General features: G+C 39.9%; 1 protein-coding gene across 3 annotated transcripts in view; it reads right to left on the reverse strand.

The window, feature by feature from the left end:
* Positions 1–21,375, reverse strand: part of LOC309379334 (lymphocyte antigen 75-like) — a 71,407-nt gene that overhangs the window by 29,239 nt on the left and 20,793 nt on the right. For all 3 annotated transcript variants that reach the window (XR_014172424.1, XR_014172425.1, XM_081928458.1), the window contains exons 9-28: positions 19,657–19,764; positions 19,265–19,350; positions 18,892–19,061; positions 18,583–18,779; positions 17,150–17,292; positions 16,298–16,379; positions 15,337–15,405; positions 14,302–14,425; positions 13,108–13,143; positions 11,512–11,687; positions 10,779–10,843; positions 10,336–10,412; positions 9,687–9,823; positions 9,297–9,402; positions 7,907–8,067; positions 7,198–7,327; positions 6,129–6,355; positions 5,228–5,396; positions 3,564–3,728; positions 1,564–1,686 (exon numbers count right to left, since the gene is read on the reverse strand). Coding sequence is in view for 1 of the 3 variants with exons in the window: in XM_081928458.1 (XP_081784584.1) it covers positions 1,564–1,686; positions 3,564–3,728; positions 5,228–5,396; positions 6,129–6,355; positions 7,198–7,327; positions 7,907–8,067; positions 9,297–9,402; positions 9,687–9,823; positions 10,336–10,412; positions 10,779–10,843; positions 11,512–11,687; positions 13,108–13,143; positions 14,302–14,425; positions 15,337–15,405; positions 16,298–16,379; positions 17,150–17,292; positions 18,583–18,779; positions 18,892–19,061; positions 19,265–19,350; positions 19,657–19,764 (2,551 nt within the window). In the remaining 2 variants the exon portion in view is untranslated. The remainder of the gene's footprint in view (positions 1–1,563; positions 1,687–3,563; positions 3,729–5,227; positions 5,397–6,128; positions 6,356–7,197; positions 7,328–7,906; positions 8,068–9,296; positions 9,403–9,686; positions 9,824–10,335; positions 10,413–10,778; positions 10,844–11,511; positions 11,688–13,107; positions 13,144–14,301; positions 14,426–15,336; positions 15,406–16,297; positions 16,380–17,149; positions 17,293–18,582; positions 18,780–18,891; positions 19,062–19,264; positions 19,351–19,656; positions 19,765–21,375) is intronic.

Genomic DNA, 21,375 nt, shown 5'->3' on the forward strand with positions numbered 1-21,375 from the left:
ATCCTATATTAATACACCCACACCCCCCAATACATCTAAATACTCACATAAGCATTCATAACAAACACGGGGAGCTATCCCTTTAAATGGTACACTGTGAATGCACCAACTGTTGGGATATACTGTAGTAGTTCATCTTCCTATAACACCTTTGCTGGCAGAGATATCCAGTATGGAAAACTTCTTTTTATTAAAGAAAAATGTTCTCGCTGGAATTGGGCAACAGTATTAATGCTAACATCCGGATTTTCTCTCTGCAGATAGTGAAATACACAATTCTACACTTTTATCACTATACCTAACCTGAGGTATCTAGTTTCTGTTACTATTCCATGTTAACTCTTACTTGTTTTATGTTAACATTGTAATAGTTTTATTATAACCGTTAACTATGCCAAGAGGGAAAAATAAAATAAATCAGTAATTTAAAATCTACCTTCAGGTGAAAAAAATGTATTTTTTCATAAAGGTAATTCCTCAGAAAATCTGCTGTTTAGTGTTGAATCAAAGGAAATGTCAATCCATGGAAAATCCAGTTGATGTTTGCTCCGATTCAGCGCTAAAGATCAGATTTTCCTGGAGGAAAGCAGTGGGGGACAAGTGGAAGTCTAGATGAGCCCAATGTTTGTTCCATCTAAATTATTCCTTCTTATCAGGGGAGTCTTTGAAGATACTGTGAAACATGGTAAAATAAAATCTATAAAACAGGTGAATACCACTTTGCCCCAACAGCTGCAGTATTCCCACTGCATTAATTCGTTAGAAACATTTTTTGTTTACATGAAAGCAGCACAGAAACTCCCTTCTGCAGAACCAGAGTTGCAAGTGAAATGAGTGGGCTGAAGTTGTGCAATGAAGGGCCTGAGGAAGGAAACTACCTGTAGGGTTGCCATATTTTGAAGAGCGAAAGAGGACACCCTGGCTGGCGCTTGGGATGTGGGAGCGGGCACATTCTACAACGTCCTTTCAAAATACACAAAAACAAGGACCTGGTCCTTTCCTGCACCATGCAAAACTCACACAGTATGTATATGTTTTGCACTTGGTTGTCTACTACTGCATATGCAACATAAAAAGTAGCCCATGCACCCCCATACAGAAATGTTACCCCTGAAAAAGAGGACCTCTCCTGGAAAAAGAGGACCTATGGCAACCCTTACTGCCATATTTGAGCAATAATCAAATAACGCTCAAAAGCAGACGCACCAGGAACATTAGGCATTTAGTATTTCTTATCAGATTAAAAATGACAGGCATGATTAGTGACTTCTGAACCCCCAAATCTGCATCCAGCATGCATCTTCTTTAGGTTGTCATTAAATTCTACAATAAAAATAAGCTTGAATAAGGAACAAATTATCCAAAGTGCTCTTGATTAAGCTTAAAGATTCTCACTCATCAACCTGCATTTGACAATTTGAACTCTAATCAAATATAATTTTTTTGTTTTGTTTTTTAAATCCTCATCAATGGCTGTAGACAATGTTATAAGCTTTGGTCTCTTTGTATGTTTAAGAAAGGCATTCATCCTAGCAAGAGAGCTTTACAGAACTTACAACTTACCATCAGCGTCATAAATCAGACCCAACCACAGCCAGCGAGCAAGGCCACTGAAAGAATGGAGCTGCTCAACAACAAAACTATTTTCATCTTCATCCCTGATAGTCAAGAGGGAGGCATTCGTATCTGTTGAAGCAATTTTAAAAAGTCAAATCACTTAATGGATTTGGCAGGATTTTATAGACAGTTTATGAAATGAATTCAAGGAAGGGGCTACCAAGGTTTAACCGTTTACCTAAGTTTTTAAACCAAAAAAATAATAATCTTGAATTATTAGTGACAGAAGTCAGCTGCTCTTTCTTAGGTCTGGATGTACAGAGGTCATGGTACATAAATTATGGAAAAGCATAGAGAGGGGTGAGGAACCTTTGGCCTACTAGGTGCTGTTGGGCTCAAGGGAGACAAGCCTGGTGGCTATAGCAGAGCAGCAGCAATAGCCTCTCTGCAGTAGGGTTGTCACGGCTTCCTGGGAAGGGTGAAGTGGTGGTGAAGCAGGGTTGTGTGGATGCACGGCAGAACCAACCCAGTGCTCTCTTCAGTACACCCAGAAAGTAGTCAATGTCTCACTTTTCATGGTAAGCGGCATTGACCCTGTTTGCAGGAGGTTGTTGTTATGGCTTCACCCCACTGATGAACTGCTCCTGGTTGGACCACAGCTCCCATCATATCCATCCATTGGCCATGGCTGGTTGGGTCTAATAGGAATTGTGGTCCAACATCTGGAGGGCACCACAATGGCTATCTCTCGTGAAGGCTCTGCAGAGTGTGAAATGGGGACTCCATAATGGGCATCATTAGGAAATGGACTGTAATACTCTTTCCTGTAAATGAGAGATTGTCTAGTGACCTGGTTGACACATTACACACACACCACACAGAGCAGAACACTTTCCATATACAGTGAAGGTAAAGCATTTGGAACTTTTCAGTAAAGGGGGGAAAAGATGAGTGAGGGGAAATGTGACAGAGGTTAATAAAATTATACATGATGTGCAGTGGAGATAATTTTTCTTCCTCTCCCATACTTTTAGGGTCATCCAATGAAACTAAACTGGTAGTAGATTCAGGACAAACTAAGAGAAAGCAAATCTTCACACAATTAACATATGGCATCGACGTCCATAAAATGTAGTACAATGGCTGCTTGATTATATGGCTTTAAAACAGCATTAGACAAATTAATGTATGATGACAGTAGCAGTTGAGAGATACTTATCTACAGTAGGTAAACAGAACATCTAAGCTCAGAAGGTGGTATAGCTTTCAATACCAATTGCTAATGGCAACAGCAGGGAATATTCATGGTCCAGCAGAACTCAAAGTGCTTTTTTTTTTAACTATACAAAACTGCATTCACTTTTTAAATGCTTTTTTTGTAAGAAGCCAACACACTGGAATCTTTTTTTCCTGGATGCCCTTCTAGCAGGTCAAGAGAAGCTTCTTTTAAAAGGCATCATTTCTCTTAATCTAGATACGAAAGAGGTCCAACATAGTTCACATTAACACATTGTAAATCTAGATAGCCAACAGATGTTTTTATTGCAATGTTTTTCTAAGTCTGCGGTGAGCAGAGTGCAAGCAAGGCCAGAGAGAACCACATATATAATACAAGTCTCCAGTGAAATACAATCCTTACCCTGGAGTAAGCCCAATCAACTCTATGAGGCTCCTTTCTGAGCAAACATACAGGACTGTACAGTATTGTAAAATCTGCACAGCTATGTAGATAATTCTGTGCCTGTTCACAGATATGATCCCTGCTTATTTCCTTTGACTAATCAAGTACAACTATGTGAAGAAACAGTGGTAACATGGAAGCAACAGCAGCATTCCCAAGACTGCAGTTCTAAGGGGGTGAGGGGAGAAGAGGCTGTTTTAGTGAAAATTGCTACTCATGTACTCTTATGGAGGAAACAAGCAGAGTCCTCTCAGATCTGAAAAAAAATGATTCAAAAGTTATGAACACAGAAATACAAAACAAACTTTAAACAGAAACTTCTTACTCATCATCCTGCATAAATGGTGGGCCTCATCTGACTTTAATCCTTTCCATCTGTCTTTTGCTATCATGAATGAATAACAACTGTTTCGAAATGGCATCCATGGTGTATTCTTAATCTTGTGTGGACATTTAATAAAGTCAAATACCTCAGGTTTTTCAGTTTCAGCTAAAAAAGAAAGAAAAAGAAGGTACATTTTTTAAAGGCACTTCATATTTACTCAAATCAAAATTAGTTGGCCTAGAAAGCAACTTGAAGGAGGAAAACATAGACAATCCATTTACTAGATCAGTTCTGATGGTGTGGAGAACATGGAGCAAAACTCTGGCCCCTGACCATTCACCACTGGTCCTGTTCTTGGGTCACGACAGCTTTCAGACGCAAATATAAATAGCAACAGTTCAAGGATTGGGGGAACGTAGGCATTTACACAACCCGTCACCTGCTTCCCAGAGGGAAAGCAATTTCCAAAGAGGACCTGCAAGGTTAATTAAAAGGCACTCATACTACCTGGTTTCAGGTAGCTCAGGCTCATTCTTTTGCACTTCCATTTGGTGCGCTGGGGAGACAGCCTACATACACTTACCTTGTTTGAATCATTATGTGGCAGGCCAGGCCTATGACTTGAAGGATGCTGCTTCCCAAATATACAGCAATCTATTAGATCATGAGGCAGGGGCTGCTATAGGCCTTCAGAATGTATGGGAATCAGATTTGGGCCACCCAACTGAAGATCACAAATGGGAGGGTATCTGGGCCACCCTCTGCTCAAAAAAATTTCTGCTTGCTTATAGGAGGCCCCGTTCAAGACCATCTTCCGATGGCACTGGATGCCAGTCAGGCTGGCAAGGGCTGTGAAAAACCTGGTTCATGTTTGGTGGGAATGTCCCTACGTTAAAAACTTTTGGAGTTAAGTGTTCTCCATTATACCCTCAATTACAGGCCAACCCCTTTCTCCAAATCCTGCCTTCTTTGGACATAGACTTATAGACTCCACCCTGTGCCACAGAGAACTAGTAGGCTTCTTACTGACCGCAGCACGATTAGTGAAGACTCAGCAATGGAAGAACCAGACTGAAATACCCCATAACATATGGGAAAATAATATCTGGGATGTAGCAATGTTTGAGCATCTCGCCAGACACACGAGGGCAAGTAAAGGCATAATGAATAGAGACACTTTCCAAGACACACGGGCCCCTTTCTTTAACTATGTTAATGACCAAAATCAAGATCTTCTGATACCAACCACTCAATATTGTCAGTGGAGGAGTTACGTTAAGTAATATTTTGCATGTTGAACGTGTAAGTGTATGTCTAGAGACAATGGATATAACAAACACCATTAGATGTACTGCTGCATTTTAATGGTTATTAAAAAAAAGGTTATTAAAAATATAATAAAATGTTTTCATTGGTTTATTTTAATGTATCTAAAAGCATTCTCAAAGCAGTAGCATATATTTTACGTAGTAACTGTAAAAGCAGGTGACAGAAAAGGTTGCAGGGTTTTTAGCTGGGGCAATCAAAATAAGATCCACTACTTGACCATTGATTCAAAACCCTAAAATGTATTTTATATAATTGACTTTTTATTTCTATTCTTTGTACATAGTATTGTTGTTTCATTTCTGACGCAAATAAAAGATTTATTCATTCAAACCTACTTGCTGGAAGGTAGCAAATTGCTCCTGGCTTTTGCGTATAGCAGTCAGATGTTTTCCAAAGTCCATCTCTGTCCAAATATACGCATTCATCAAGTAAATCTTCGTCTTCTTTGGACCACTGACTAAAGCTAATGTGAGTTCTGTCAGCCCAGTGATAATGAATTCCATCCTGGTGGCATAAACATAAAGAAAAAAGGCTCGCGTTATGAAGATCAAAGACAAGTAAGAGCAATTCCTTGATGGTAAAACATCTGCTTGGCATTCAGAAGGTCTAAGGTCCAATCCCCAGTATCTTCATGTAAGGGTGGGAGAGACCCCTGCCTAAAGCCCTGGAGTGCCACTGCCTGTCAGTGTGAACAGTACAGTGTCAGATGGGCCAATGGTCTGACTCAATATAACATAGCTTCTCGTGTTCAATATGATTCAATGGGTACTGCTAATCTTCAATACAAGAACTCCAAGTTCAAATCCTAAATGCATTTCATGTACCAGTTTTGTTTAAGGTCTGCTTAAAGCAGAACAAAGCAATACCAGAATCTGAGTATATTTGTTGACCCACCCAGGGAGATATATCTGCTTGTAATTTGTGTGTGTTGTTACTTTTGCAGGTTAACTCTAGTTGGGCGTGCTTTGCCAACCCTCCCCCCACAACAATGATTTCAGTGGGACTGAAGGGACTTTACTTTCTAATTAATGTGCTGTGCTCATTCTGCATAACAAAGCTATTTATTTGTATATTAGGCTTTTTAAACATATATTCACAAGACATGTTGCTGCCACAGACAAAAGCGGCAGTAAAGGTCTGTCATTTTACCCCATCGTTTAATATAGCTCAGTAGGTTTTCCCCAAATCCTCTTATTCGAGTGACATATTTTGAATTGGTTAGGAAACAAGCCTTACATCTTCGCTGGAGAGTCCAATCCACAGTGGGGAATTATAACGGGCTGCCTGCATAGCAAGAAAAGCCTGATGGTATTGTCCTGTGATGCTAACCAGCTGCATATTATTCTGCAGGCACTCCTGTTGTGCATCATGCCATGTCAAGTTCTTCAGAATTATGGTGTATGTGACATTTAGATAGTTCACGGTGACATTAAGCACTTGCTGTGTCTGGTTTTCTGCCTCATCTAATGAAAGAACAAAATAGTTGAGCAAGAGAAATGGTATCATTCGTCTAACTGTCTGATTTTTAGAAGAAGAAAAAACACATCACCTAGATCTTGGGCAGATTTTGTTTTAAACTGTTAAAAGGTATTATACCCATGGTCTAAACCACTGAGCCTTGGGCTTGCCCATCAAAAGGTCGGCAGTTCGAATCCCCGCATGGGGTGAACTCCCGTTGCTCAGTCCCAGCTCCTGCCAACCTCGCAGTTCAAAAGCACGCCAAAAAGTGCAAGTAGATAAATAGGTACCGCTCCGGCGAGAAGATAAATGGTGTTTCTGTGCGCTACTCTGGTTTCACCAGAAGTGGCTTAGTCATGCTGGCCCCATGACCCAGAAAAATTGTCTGCGGACAAACGCCGGCTCCCTCGGCCTGCAAAGTGAGATGAGTGCTGCAACCCCAGAGTTGTCTGCGACTGGACTTAACTGTCAGGGGTAATTTACCTTTTTTTTAAACCCATGTTGTTCATAATATTTTCAGTGAGGTGGTACGATTAGAACTGCAACAATTAGTTGAGCAATCACTTAGAGGTCAAACAATCAAAAAACACATTGATCAACTAAAAGATTGCCCTTGATTGATCAATATTTTGTTTTATTTAAAAAAGTGAATATTATAAAAACTGCAGCTGACACAGGCACCATTTTAAGTAGTATTCCTTACTGTGTGTGAGAGAAAGTAAAACGACCTCTCCTAAAATGAAACCTCCTGTGACACATTCCATGCATCATTTAATAATGAAACTACTGTGCATGAAGTTTTAATAATATTTTGTCTCATATGCAAATTTACTATTCTCAGACTTACCTGTCTTCATCTGACATATGGCCAGAGTTTGAATACTGGCACAGGAGGTGAAATTCCAAGTTCCAGCATATGGTGATTTTGGATTGTTGAGCAAAACACCACACTGGTTATTTACCTCATCATCAAAAAACTGAAAAGCAAACAAACCAAGAAGGCCGAGTAATAGTAGATTAGCATACAGTGGTACCTAGGGTTACAGACACTTCAGGTTACAGATTCTGCTAACCCGAAAGTAGTACCTTGGATTGAGAACTTTACGTCAGGATGAGAACGGAAATAGCGGGGTGGCGGGGCAGCGGCAGGAGGCCCCATTAGCTCAAGTGGTACCTCAGGTTAAGAACGGATCTCCGGAATGAATTAAGTTCTTAACCCGAGGTACCACTGTATTTCATTAAACAGGGGCGGGGAGCCTCTGATCCATGGGCCAAATTTGGCCCAAGAGGGTCCCAAGTTGACCCGCCTGGGTTGGATGTGAGGTCAGGTGTGGGGAAGGAAACAACATGGTTACAAAAGAACAACTGGGAGCTTACCATGAGATCCCGACTGTTCCTTTGCTAGAGCTGACTGACAGTGGCAGAGTGCCTACAGTAGCATGAAACAGTTTATATTGAAACTGCTGTTGAAAATGGGAGTATTCCCCATTTTAGCAGTGCTTAATTCACTTATAATGAAAAGCCTACAATAGAGGAAAAACCCTCCAATGACTCACATCATGCTCAATTTTCCTTAGTCTTCCATGCAGCAATGGATGGAAGTTGGAATATACCAACTCACTGCCATCTGTCCACCTGTTTTCACGTCTACGGATCTCAAAGTGCAAACCAATCCAAATATTTGGGGGCATACCAGGAAGCAAGGACGTTATAAAATCTGTTGGCAAAAAAATAAGTATTTGGGTAGACAGGGTAAATATCCCAAACTTGACTGCATAAGGTAATGCAACTTCTACTTCTGTTAAATTTACAACATTTTGTGGACTGTAAATAATCTTATTTAGACAATACACCCCAAAGGCTAATTGGCGCAATATCGGCAATTTGGCAGCTATAAATGGAAGCAATCTTCAGTTTGCTTTGATGGCTTTCCTCCTCCACTTCCACCCCTTAAGATCATTTTGGGCAATACTTGATTTGCATTTATATGAGACTCAAGTTCCTTCTGAAGCTAAGAAGTTGCATCCAAAGAACATATCCAACATTTTGGGGCCTGATTTTGCAAATTTGTAGTAATAGGTGAGGGCAGACTAGATCACTCTCAATTTCTTCTTCCTCAGATAACATTCACCTCTTCTCTTTGCCATGCTTCTAAGTCATGGAGAGCTGCCGTATCATGCCACTGATACATAGTTCCCAAGGGTGGTGGTCTTCCTTTGCCAATTTTATGAAAAATGGATGCTGAGTGAATGTGATTGGCTCAAGAACATACAGTGTTCTTGAATGTGATTGGCTCAAGAACATAGTTGAGTAGATACACAGCTAAATCCACACTGTCCAGAATTCCCCCCGCCCTCTCTCACACACACACAAAGGACGGACAAATCTGTCAATTTTAACTTCCCTCAGTTTTTCATTTTCTAGTATTCTGTTCAACTTGCCACATTTCTGCATTAGCTAGTTTGCTTTAAAAAATAAAATTAAAAAAATGCATTCACACACAACTCCCCCCCCCCAGCATTTTAATGTGCACTTCTCCCAATATACAGATCTTTACAACCTATCACAACCTATTTTTGCATGTTACACAAAAGTTGTGTGTAATTTCCCCTAGTATATGCATTTAGTTTAGTTTGAGAAATAAATTGTAACATTCAGCTAAGTGCTAAGCGTATCTGCGCTTTGGTTTTAGGAAGTGTGAATTAGGCACGATCACATTAAAATGCGAGCTGAATGGATTCCTGCCCACCTCCCTAATATATCATGCAGATAGGTGGCAGATTCAAGGAGTGGGAAATATTCACCTGCATTTACACAACAGTTTTTAGCAAATCTGTAAGAAAACTGGTACCTACCATATCCCCAGAAACAAAAAAATTATCAATGCACAGTGTTTTATAGAAGAGAACTACACTTTATAAGAAGTATCAAAGGTTATCACTTTACCTTGTTCAGCTTGGCTTGTGATTGATGGAAGAGAACCTCCCAAACTGTGACAATGTTCGTCTGCCTCCTGAAACTTTAAATCCTTAAGGGGTACCATGCGGTAACACTGTAAGAAGATTTTATTATAAACACTCTGTCTAAAGTACCTGGATTTCACATTAGCTTTTATGATTAAGAGGAAATTTACAGAGCAGAACAAAATCAAAGGGGGAAAACACAGAAAAATATTTTAATTGCAGGCGATTTATTCTTTATTTATTTACTTTTTATTTATTAGATTTCTATACCACCCTTCATCAAAAGATCTCCGGGTGGTTCACAAGAAAACTACCGTTTTGCAAATACTCAAGTTTTGGAGATTCTTACAAGGTACTTCCTAATAAATATTACCTTATCCATAAAAACAAGCCAATTTTCGCGACACTTCCTGCGAGTTGGTTTATAACCAGGGTCATGCTTCTCCAATAGCGATGCATTGTATTTCTCACAGATGAAGGGGAGTTTTGTACTGCAGCTTATCGTGCTGTCTGCAGGAATCACAGACACATATATGTATGTATTAATATTTATCTATGCTTATATTCATACTGCATTTACTGTGTATTATTTCCACAAATTCTGAAAGGCAAACGGCTGGACATCAAAGTAGGGTCCGGATACAACTATAAACTCTGAATGCCATACTGTAGGGTGGTCATCTGCAAAAGAGGAAAGGATTTCTTCAACTTTAATAGCTGTGTAGATGGGAGACTGTCGTGCAAGCTGAACTGCTGAAATTCCCTCTTCTACACAGCTATTAGGAGCCCTGCCCTCTTTTCCAGCTGGTCACCCCCAAGACATCCACAGACAGGCACCGCCAGCTGATTATTTTGTTGCTTTTAACATCCAGAAGAGCACTCCAACTCCATAAAACTACTTTATTAGAAGTAGCGCAGCTTCTAATAAAAAGTCTAAAGGAGAACTTTTTCTCTAAGACTGAAAGTTTGGGGAGAGAATAGTATCTTAGCATTGTTTAAAATAAAAAAAATAAACAGCTTACCTCTGTACCAACTTTGATAAGAAATATGCCAACAATTCCTGTAGTATCGTTCATGATAGTATGAAAATACTGAAAACCTAGGCACAATGAAGAACTGAATTATTTCAGATTTGCCCTCTTGGTGCATGTAAATATTTATCATCATTGATTAGCTTGCTCATTTCTTTTTCATGTGTCCTACTGCACAAAAGATTTGTTGACTCACTGGAGAAAGGACCAAAATGGAGCTGGCATCTTAATTTTTGCAGCTACAGAGCACAGCTGCCAAATTCTGAAGTTTCTGCTGCAGCGTTTATGTGTTTATTATATGTAAGAAATCTTGAGCCTCAAAGCTCAAGTATCTTGACCTATGACCATAATGCGTTCATCATTACTAGATCATATTCATCAAGTGAATGGCAAAAGTATTTCAGACATATATAGACTCTGATAGTTCTACATACAGTGAATGGTAGCGACTTGCAGGAGCTGTGTATTTCAGCCACCAACTTTGTCTTTCGTCCGATAACTGCAAAAACAAAAAGGAGATGCATTAGCATTAAATGCCACGTTACATCTCAACCTAAGTATCAGAAAAATGTAGAATCTGGCATAAATTCCATATAAAGTCTATATACCCTAAATACACTAAAAAATGTTACCATGCAAACTAAAGGCAGATAATTTTTAAGCCTTCTCCCTCAGGTATTCAGTAGATCCTAGTTTTTAATAAAACAGTCCCAAGAGCATTTCCAACGCCATAGTAATAAAAGCAAGTGTGAGACTTACAGGCAGGTTTATTGGTGCATTTTTTTAAATAGAGCTTTCTCCTGCATTTCAGAAACTAATGTTTTGCCTGCAGTATGGGGAAAAGGATTGCTCCCACTTTTTACTCTGAAATTTCATATCATCAATGAGAATTAGGCATGCTCTGGATTACCCTTTACTCTGTACCCTTCCTAGTACTAGAGGAAAAGCTGGGGAAGAAGGATAAGAGAAGAACATTTTTTCATTGGATGCAGGAAAAACACTTTTGCTATATATGCTGTCAGACAAAGGTATCCTTCTTCTCACAGGCTTTTCCTGAACAGCTTATAGCAACAACAAGAGGAGGTGGTTTTTGTTTTTTTAAAACCCCTATTTTGGCACGAACATTTTCACAACAAAATATATCCAAGAGACAAAGAAATAAATTACATTTGCAATCCTGTTTAGAATTCCCGTTAGTGCAGTGAAAGAAGCCACAGACGCTAAATCACTTCCATTATTAGAACAGTACAGAGCAGCTTCTTGAAAGCTCAAGTGCTTATTTGGCACAAACCAAAATTCAGACCCATCAATATTCAGTACTGGTCCCTGAAGTCCATCTCCATCTACAAAAGAAAGAAAGAAAAAGAATGCCGTACACCTAAGCTTAAACTAAATGAAACACTGCATGCACACACAACCCCACCTCCAATTTCACAATGTTATCTAGTAGTGGTAGATGAACTATTGTAACAATGAAGTGAATTAACAGTTATCTAAAAAATACTGTGCATTAATGCAGGAAACTCTGCAACATAATTATTATATTTCTAGATCACCCTTCATCTGGCAATTGTAGGGCAGCAAGCAACCATAGATAAAAGCCAACATAAAAAACCAAAAACCCTCAGTAAATATGAACATATGCTTCCCCATGGGCAATGCTCAAAGACATTCACTGCAGCAAAGCTGAGTCATTGCTGACCCAACACGAAACTAAGCAAAGTAACAAATGAGTCCCTCTAAAAGTTTCTCCAGTTTCTGATGTTGTGCTCTGAGACACATTGTCCCCAAAAGTAAGTATGATATGAGGACAGCATTGTCTGTGGAGGCCTCAAGGCAAACAGAAGGAGCACATTCATCTTGTGGGGAGGAATAGACCAAAGGAGTATGTATGATCTCCACGAAAGTCAAATGAAGATACCTTTAAATCAGGGATTGGGAACATTTGACATTCAAGATGATGTTGGGAGTCACAATTCCCTTCTTTCCTGACCATGCTGATGGAAGCAGGAATCCTATAACATGTGGAAGGCTGTAGGTTCCCTATCCCTGCCTTAAGTTGATGAGCAAATGATCAAGGACAGCAATTTTATGAGCGATACATTTTGGAGATTGTATGTCAATGGCTAATAAGATAGTTGTGGCCTACAGAACAGCCTCAGTTCAACGTATTTGAGACAGCACTATGCTTTTATGTTCCATTATGACGTTTAAGTACTCTCTTAAATTAACCATCCATGGATTAATGAAGACAGAGAGACACCCTCTCACTGATTTTTCTTCAACGTCACTTGCTGTTTTCCCTGAAGATTTGCCAAATTTATGTTTCTATATAAAGTACTGTAAGATTATTTCAGGTTTCAGTCGGCTTTTGGATTTAGGCCCATGATTCAAGAAGGAACAAGTAAGGTATCAGTCTAAGAGCCGCTCTGCTTGTGTTTGAGTAAGTTGTTCAGAGTGCGAAGCCAAGCCAGAGTCAGCAGTTATGTAAGATGAGATGGGATTCATTGGATTCTTTCCATCATCTGACCACTGCTGGGCTGGGGGCCACAGTACACCCTCAGGCCAACTGAAGAGTGGTACTGCAGAACAGCAGAGAGCAGGCTAACAACTCCCTCTACTTCCAGGCTGCATTAAAGGTAATGAAAATAAGATAGCTGGGGGTCCAAGTTGCTAGAGGCTGTGTTCAAGATCACTAGCACTTTTGGAGACCTATATGTGGCTAGCACCTTTATGTGTAGGAAGCCTAAGTTGTTCGCTTACCTGGTTTGTACCACTCTGGTGTCTTTGGAGTACGACCTGTTGATGAGATTAAGGAAAATTAGGGCATGCCGATTTCCCTTTTATCAGAAGAAAAGGAGAGCTGGAATCTTCAGGAGCACCATTAAACAAAGAGTGAAACTGTGTTGTTTTTTTCTTTTTACCCGAAAGGTGCAAGCAGTAAAGTTTTATTACAGCTTACAAACTTGAACACAACTGCAATTAGGAAAAACCAACCATGTAACTTGCTTATTATGCTTGTTTGGGAGGGGCTCAAGTGAGTTGTGAGGGGAGGGGAGGTTTGGAAAAGCTGTGGGGGGCAGGCAAAGGTGGGTGAAGTGTAGAAGGTGGGGCAGGACAGGATGGGGGGGGTTGAGGGTTTGTAGTGAGGCAAGCAGAATGAGCAGGGGAAGTAATCCTTTGTATATAATGCATACTGATTTTACTTTTGAGTAAAGAAGCATTGTTCTCTAAAGTACGAATAGAAGAGGCATGGGGATCTTTGTGTGGCACCAGTGGGAGACCCCATTAGCTAAAGTGGTGTCTCAGGTTAAGAACAGTTTCAGGTTAAGAACGGACCTCTGGAACGAATTAAGTACGTAGCCAGAGGTACCACTGTAACAAGAACCTGTGAAAGACAGACATTCCTTCTATACTTGGGCATCATCAGAAAATTTTAAAATGGCATTCAATTATTGGAAGCAGAACAAGTCATGCCCAATAATTGTGGAGTGCAAGGCCTGCTTGATTATGTGGAATAAAAACATGAGAGTAATTTTAAATGTAGATTCTTTATAGTCAATGTAAACTAGACACAGAAAATCAAATGTTGATTCAAGGATCACCTTTCTTTTTTTAAAGCCTCACATCCAGCTTGAGGGTTCCCAAGGACATATTGATGACCACTGAGAACAGGATGCTTAATTTGTTAGGCCTGTGGCCTAATCCAACAAGCTCTTATTGTTCTTGTAAAAAACACACACCATGTGAAATAAAACTTTTTTCAGTGCTCTTTGCCTCAAATTCACAGGAATTTGGGCAAACATGCTGACAAATGTGAATAAAATGAAAGTAAAGACATTTCTAAGCCTAATGCTGCCTTCCTATGCACACTGACCTGGGAGGCAGCCATACTGAATATGGTGGCACTCACTTCTAAGTAAATATGCATGCGACTGAGCTGTGAATGAAGTTTACCTTTAGCGATCTGGCACACCCATTCAAGTTGTGAACCACAGTAGAAAGGCTTTAAGTAGAAATCTTCTTGTCTGTCTTCAGAATAGTAAAGAGTCCACATTGTTCGCCGTGTTAGTCTTAGAAACTGCACACATTATTAAGATAAAAAAACCCAATGAAACTGATTCCTGCATGTGCAGTGTAATATTTACATGCAACTAAGTTCCACTGTTTTCAGGTAAGTGTAATGCAGCCTAAGTGAACTGTTAATAAACAGAAATTATATTTCATTCTTTTTTTTAAAAAATCAGGCTTTTTTATGGATAAAAAAGCACAGATACTTGCTTTTGTGCAGCCAGATCTAAGGCAATCTAACACAGAAGTATGTCTGTCTAATCAAATTTCCTTCCAAGTATGCTTACAGAGGATTGTAGCTCAAAAACTAAACCACAAGGACGCATGCACTTAAGCCAAGGTTGGCCAGGTGAAATAGTTATGGATCCTACTGCACTTGTAATTATTGCATAGATTTGAAAGCCTGCTCAGGGTTAACTCTGTTACAGTGCAAGCCTAAGCATGTCGACTCCACTGTATTCAATGTTATCTACTCCTAGGAAAAAGGTGAATGCAGCCTTATTTAATTTGCTGTAACAGATACACACACACACACACATATACCTATGTTTATCACCAGTACTGGTTATCAAAAAGTGCATTATTTTATTATATATTTTTGAAACTAATTAAAGAGGAACTGTTTTTCAACTACAAAAAGAAGAATTTAGACAACATTTGTTACCACATTTCTCAGAGAAGACAGCAAGGGACACAAAATTATAGACTAATTTTTGTTATCGGTCCAATGCAATATTTCTAATTCATTCTTAAGTTATGCCACAGTAAGCGTGCTGTAGCATTTTCGTTGTATTAACTCAATGACAACTTCACATTGGCAAAGTTGCAGCAATTCATTCTAAATTTAATCTATCAATTGAACTAATTTATAAAAAAACCCCAAAGTATTCCCACTTAGTTATCAAGCGTATTACACCGCACCTTCACAGCTGCACAGTCTCTAGTATCGTATTCATCTTTAAACTCAGGGTGCATAACAACAGTAGATACCTACAGAAAGAGAAGATACAGAATTGAATTGAATTGGCAATGACCACATTGTAGTTTTTCACCACAGGCACTCCTCCATTTGTGTCATTGGAGGAAACAGGGCTACACACACATTCCGTTCTGCTGAGTGACGTAAACAGAGAGCCCAGACTTAGGGCTCATGGTTAGTGAATGTATGCAAGAATGTGGTCTTCTGCACAGAATTACAGCTGTATTGCAGCATTCATTTCCCTCATGTGCGAAATTAGCGTTCCAAAATCCTAGAGAGAGTCTCCACAAGCAGAGGTGGCTCCCTGCTTAAGAAGAATGCCTTTCAACCCGTGCAGGGCTGTAAATAAACAGATGGGACTCTGATGCACTGGAAGAAGCAGAGCACTCCCTCATGCGAAGGCTTTAATCACGTAAGATAAAGGAATGCCTGAATAGGGGCTGAAGTGCAAGATCACAATACGATGCATAGTTCAAAAACGTCACCAAACATGACTCAGAGTTTCATGTGCGCTTCTATGATCACACAAGGCTCCTACATATGGGCTGTCAATTTATTTCAGTGAGCCCAAAAGAATCTGCATGAAAACCTGATTCTTCCAACGAAATGGATGGAACACAGTGCCTTGGATGGGAAACATCCCTATGCTTCTCAGAGCCCCTGCACATGTTAAGAAATAGCTAGTTCTTTTTTGTTGTATATGCGCATACGTCTAATACAAAGCAACAGTAAAAATGGCTAGAACTTTAAAAGTCTTTAAAAAATTCTTAAAAAGTCTTCCACTGACAAAATATGTCTGAAATATAGTTGTTGTTTTTTTAAAGATGCCTAATTTCTTTCAGACCCACCTACATTCTTCCAACTAAGGTACAATGATATCCTATTGCCATCAGTTTAACTTACAGGCTTATTGTCACTCCACTGCCAGGATCCTAGAGAGTCAGGATTCCTCTTATTTAGCCCAATCCAGACCCAACGGCTATCGCTGTAAATGAAATACCATTTCAGTCCAAGTGCAGCTTTAAGCACAAATTATTCATCACTATAATCACGCAAAACAAGAGCCCTGTACAGACTTCCAAACTGGAAGCACAGTGTGTGTGTGTGTGTGTGTGTGTGTGTGTGTGTGTGTGTGAGAGAGAGAGAGAGAGAGAGAGAGAGAGAGAATCATTTTACCAGTTTGCCAAAATTCCGATTATGCCTGCCATTTTACATTCCGATTTACATGTAGATTTCACAATGCATGTATGTTAATTAAGAAATACTTAGCTACAGTGGTACCTTGGAAGTCGAACAGAATCCGTTCTGAAAGTCCATTCGACTTCCAAAACGTTTGAAAACCAAGGCACGGCTTCCGATTGGCTGCAGGAAGCCTTCCTGCAGAATCCTAAAAACACACACCACAATCTGTACTAGAGATCTTGAAATGTATGTATGTATGTATGTATGTATGTGTGTGTGCGTGTGTGTATGTATGCAACAGTATACTGCTTAATCATTTAACTAATGTGTTCATTAGGAAACAATACTCAAAGCAAGGAGGAAGAGGAGGAAACAGACTTGTCACCACACGCTACTGAAAATAATGTTTAAAACAAAATAATTGAAAGAACAAATTTGCCGATTGTTCTTTGCATGTCAACAATAGCGGTTTTAGTTCATGTTCCAGAAGAGCTTCTTTTTAAAGGACATGACTATCAAATGCCACATTGCCAACTGAGTTTGGCCAGAAAACTAGCTTTCCAAGAACGTTACCTTATGGTCTCTCTCAGAATGTCATGGAGTTCCTTGATTTCTGTTAAGTGGCTAAAACTAGGGAGGTGTCCTCCAAGAGCCTCACAGAATCTCTCCGCTTCTTCCCAGGTCCTGGTTCTCAGCACTCTTTCCTTATGAAATAACTTTGCAAAGAAAAAAAGAAAATCCGATTCAACCCTTTATCAATAAAAAGAAAGGGGCCAAAGATATAGCTAATACTTCAAAGCTACCTGGCTGCCATATAAACCTACCCAATCTGGTTTCATACGCACACATTGCATTCTATTCTCCCTGTCTTGTTAACAAAAACTGCCCTAAGAAAGCATCACAAATTTATCTTTTTTGTCCTGTACACCCCCCCCCCCCATATATAGCTTCCTTCAAGGAATTCTGGAAATTGTGGTTTTACCCCCCAGCACAAAGCTACAACTCCCAGCACCTTTAAAGGGCAACTCAGGATCCAAGTGGTGCTCTTGTTCTGATGCATAGAGGTTGATCAGCCAGGGAAACAAAACCAAACGAAGATAATCTAATCAGCTAATACAAAGAAATTTTATGCAAAGAAATAGTTGACCGTGGGAAAGGAAGGATTATGCAAGGGTGTTCTGTGAGTTTTAGATACAAGTCCAAAGTAATTCAAGAATATGAATAGTGTGTGTGTGTGTGTGTGTGTGTGTATGCACACTCAAGTCACTGAACTAGATTAGCCTTAGCCTGCTACCCTCAAGATGCTTTGGACTACAATTCCCATCAGTTCCAGCTGGTTGGAGCTGATGGGAGCTGTAATAAACTATTCAATTATTTCATTTCTATACCACTTATTATATTAAATATCATTTAACATATTACAGATATCTTAAGCAGTGTACAAAAAACTGAATAAACAACAGACACTTAAAATATTACAAAGATAGAGTTACATATAAAATGTTACATTAATGCAAAGTTACACACACACACACACACACACACACACAGAGAGAGAGAGAGAGAGAGAGAGAGAGAGAGAGAGAGAGAGAGAGTCTTCCTTCTGACACACCCTCCCTCTTCTGGGTTCTCATCCCATGTCCAAACAAAATTTCACAGCCTATAAACTAGATTAAAATCAACAACGCACTAAAAACTAGATTAAAACGTACGGCAACATTCTACGTATCTGGCTAGGCTTTCCGAAACAAGCATGCCTATAATGGCATTTGTGCACTTGTTTTTGTAAGGTGTGTTTGGAATGAACATCAGAAAAGATCTCTTTCCATATGGTGGAAATATCTAGTTCAACATTTTGTAGTGCTTTTGTTTTTTCTTCATTAAGATAATATACTTTTTTTTTTTTAAAGTGTTAGCTCGGTTCCTTCAAGTTCGTAAGAGGGCATCAGGATAGTGAAGGCTGAACTAGATCCTTTAGGTGATTTAATTGGAAGGATATATGCTACCTTATAACAAGCAAGACCTGATCCGCTGTGCCAGCCTGGAGGGCAAGGGTCAGTAACTTTAGGAACTACTTCCGGTTCTACTTTTGGTCCAATGTACTTCTTGCAAATAGAGTAAGCTTTCGTTGTTTTGCAATTCTTGACCTCCCACTTTCCAAGGTATTTTCCTGCTGACATAGCCACGCATCCTCCACGCAATGCTAGAATGTAGATTAAAATCAAATCAAAATTGTAACCAAGAAATTTAGTATTGTTCAAGATTTAACATAGAACAAATAGTAGCACTTCACTGATCTCGAGAAGGTACTGTACCCGGTTGGAAATGACCCCAGTTTGTGTACGTGAGCATTTCATTCTTCCCATCTACGGTTCCCCAGCTATACTCTCCTGAAGAGCTGATATCGTGCAAGCCAGTCCAGAAGTACTTTTCTTCAACTCTGCTATGCTTTCTAATCAAATTGTTTATGAATTCTTGTTCGAATCTGTAAGAGTCAAGTTTCAAAAACTAAGGATGCAACTATCATGATCAAATACATGAATAAATCTACTAATCATAAATGTAAACACTTCACTAGCATGTTGCAGAGTTCATTCTACATTCATGTTTGAACAGTACTGCATACTCATCTCTTGTTGCACAACACACATTTGTTTTATCTAGACAAAGACAAACACTAAAGAATACCTGTTTGTTATAGTGAGGTTGCACAGTTTCCCAAACAATTCTTCACTTTTCTGAACCTTGTAACAGAAGTCTCCATGCCTCCATTCCTATTTTAGAGAATAATACTCTTTTACTCAAAAGTATGCATTAATTATGTTCCACGTTACATTTTTGCAAAGGCAGAATGGTGGAACTTAAGAATTGCTACTACTTTGAAATTAGGAATACACTAGAACACTAGATAAATGACAGATGCTTAATATTTATTTAATATGTAAGAATTCTAAATATTCCACTCCATTCTATTATTAATAATGAATCTGAAATTCAAAATGTCAGGCAAACAGTAAGCAAAATACTTTTAATACAGCCTCCAAGATTGGTTTAAAATGTAATTACTGATATAGCCTTACCTCACCAGTACAATTTTTATCAGCTTTTGAGTCATTCAAAATATTTCCGTTTTTCATGCAGACGTATTTAAGTTTATTGTCACAAGGCAGGACATTCCATCGACCCAGCTATCAGCAAGAGGAGGGGGGAGATTTTTTTAGAACATTCCCAATATTATTCTCTCCATTGTTTATTGATTTTCAATGAAAGCAAACAGCCAGAGTAAACATACAAGTGAAAAAACGGGGAGGCACAAGCACAGCAAAATGTCCACTATATCTATGCATAAACTCCTAAGAAAGTAGTTGGATAAATATAATAACAAATGTATGAGTGCTAATTAGTCTTTCCAAAAGGGTCCTCAATAACATTTTTTTTTAAGTACAGTGGTACCTCTAGTTATGAACATAATTTGTTCTGGAGTTCCGTTCTTAACCTGAAACTGTTCTTAACTAGAGGCGTGCTTTCGCTAATGGGACCTCTTGCTGCTGCTGTGCCACTGGCACACGATTTCCGTTCTCATCCTGGTACAAAGTTCTCAAATCAAGGTAACTACTTAGCGGAGTTTGTAACCTGAAGTGTTTGTAACTCGAGGTACCACTGTCATTGAAGTCTCATTTCAAACCACGTTGTCTATATTACAATGCAGACAGGAACAGATTTCGAGAGTGCTTAGCTTCCCTGCTACTCTCTCCCTCTCTTTTCCTGGATGGGAGTCTAAAAATGTAACAAGCCTGCCCTGTATCCCAACCTGAATGAGGATTTTAAGAACTTAAAAAGCACCCTGCTAAATCATTCTGTTCTCACGGTGGCCAACTCTTGTGAGTCGCGCAATTGGAAAACAATTGCTCAATTGCAGCAGCAAAAGAGAGACTGGAGGAGCAGAGGAGCCCGATTCTTTGCTCTGGCGCATTCACATAGTGCTACACTATTGCTCAAGAGTCACTGGCGGAGGAAGACGAGTGCGGGGAGAGCGCCCTGCCTCCAACCGCGTGCCATCGTGGCTCCCCCCCTCGCCCATGCTGGGCTGCCCAGTGGCGTAGCGTGGGGAGTGCAGGGGGGCCGGCCGCACCGGGCGCAACATCTGGGGGTTAGGGTTTGGGGGCGCAAATCCACGGGTTAGGGGGCGCAAATCCAGGGGTTAGGGGGCGCAAATCCACGGGTTAGGGGGCGCAAATTACTTGCCTTGCCCCGGGTGCTGACAACCCACGCTACGCCACTGGGGCTGCCCATGCCCCCGCAGATGGCACGCCCCGCCCCCAGGACGCGTGCCAGACCCGCCCTCACCTGCTCTCTGTCACCGTTAAGAGTTATGAGTTAAGAGTTATGTGTTAACGGGGCAATGGTTGCTCATGCACCTCTGCTGTATATCATAGGCTACGAATATCATATACAGAAAAACTATTAACCCACCAACACTGACAAGCTGCTTTGAGATTTTTCTCATAGAAAGAAACAGGGAGAGCTCACAATAGGCCCTGTGTTCCTGTTCTAAGGCTTAAGGTTTTCTCTGTTAGTGCAGTGAATTGCCTTCTATTCCTCTGTTGTGACTGGACCCAGGAATAGAGAGGAGACACACAAGTGATGGGTTGAACTAGGGCCACATTTTATCATCAACAACAGCAAGGGGAAATGAGAATTGCAGCAAGCTAACGTTCACTTCAACTCTGCATGAACCAAACCCTACCCTTTCCAAAGGGCATGACAAAACACAGTCCCAAGGTTGGGGCCCCACATTA

Source organism: Podarcis melisellensis, assembly GCF_964234715.1.
Source record: "Podarcis melisellensis genome assembly, chromosome: 1".
Taxonomy (NCBI): Eukaryota; Metazoa; Chordata; class Lepidosauria; order Squamata; family Lacertidae; genus Podarcis; species Podarcis melisellensis.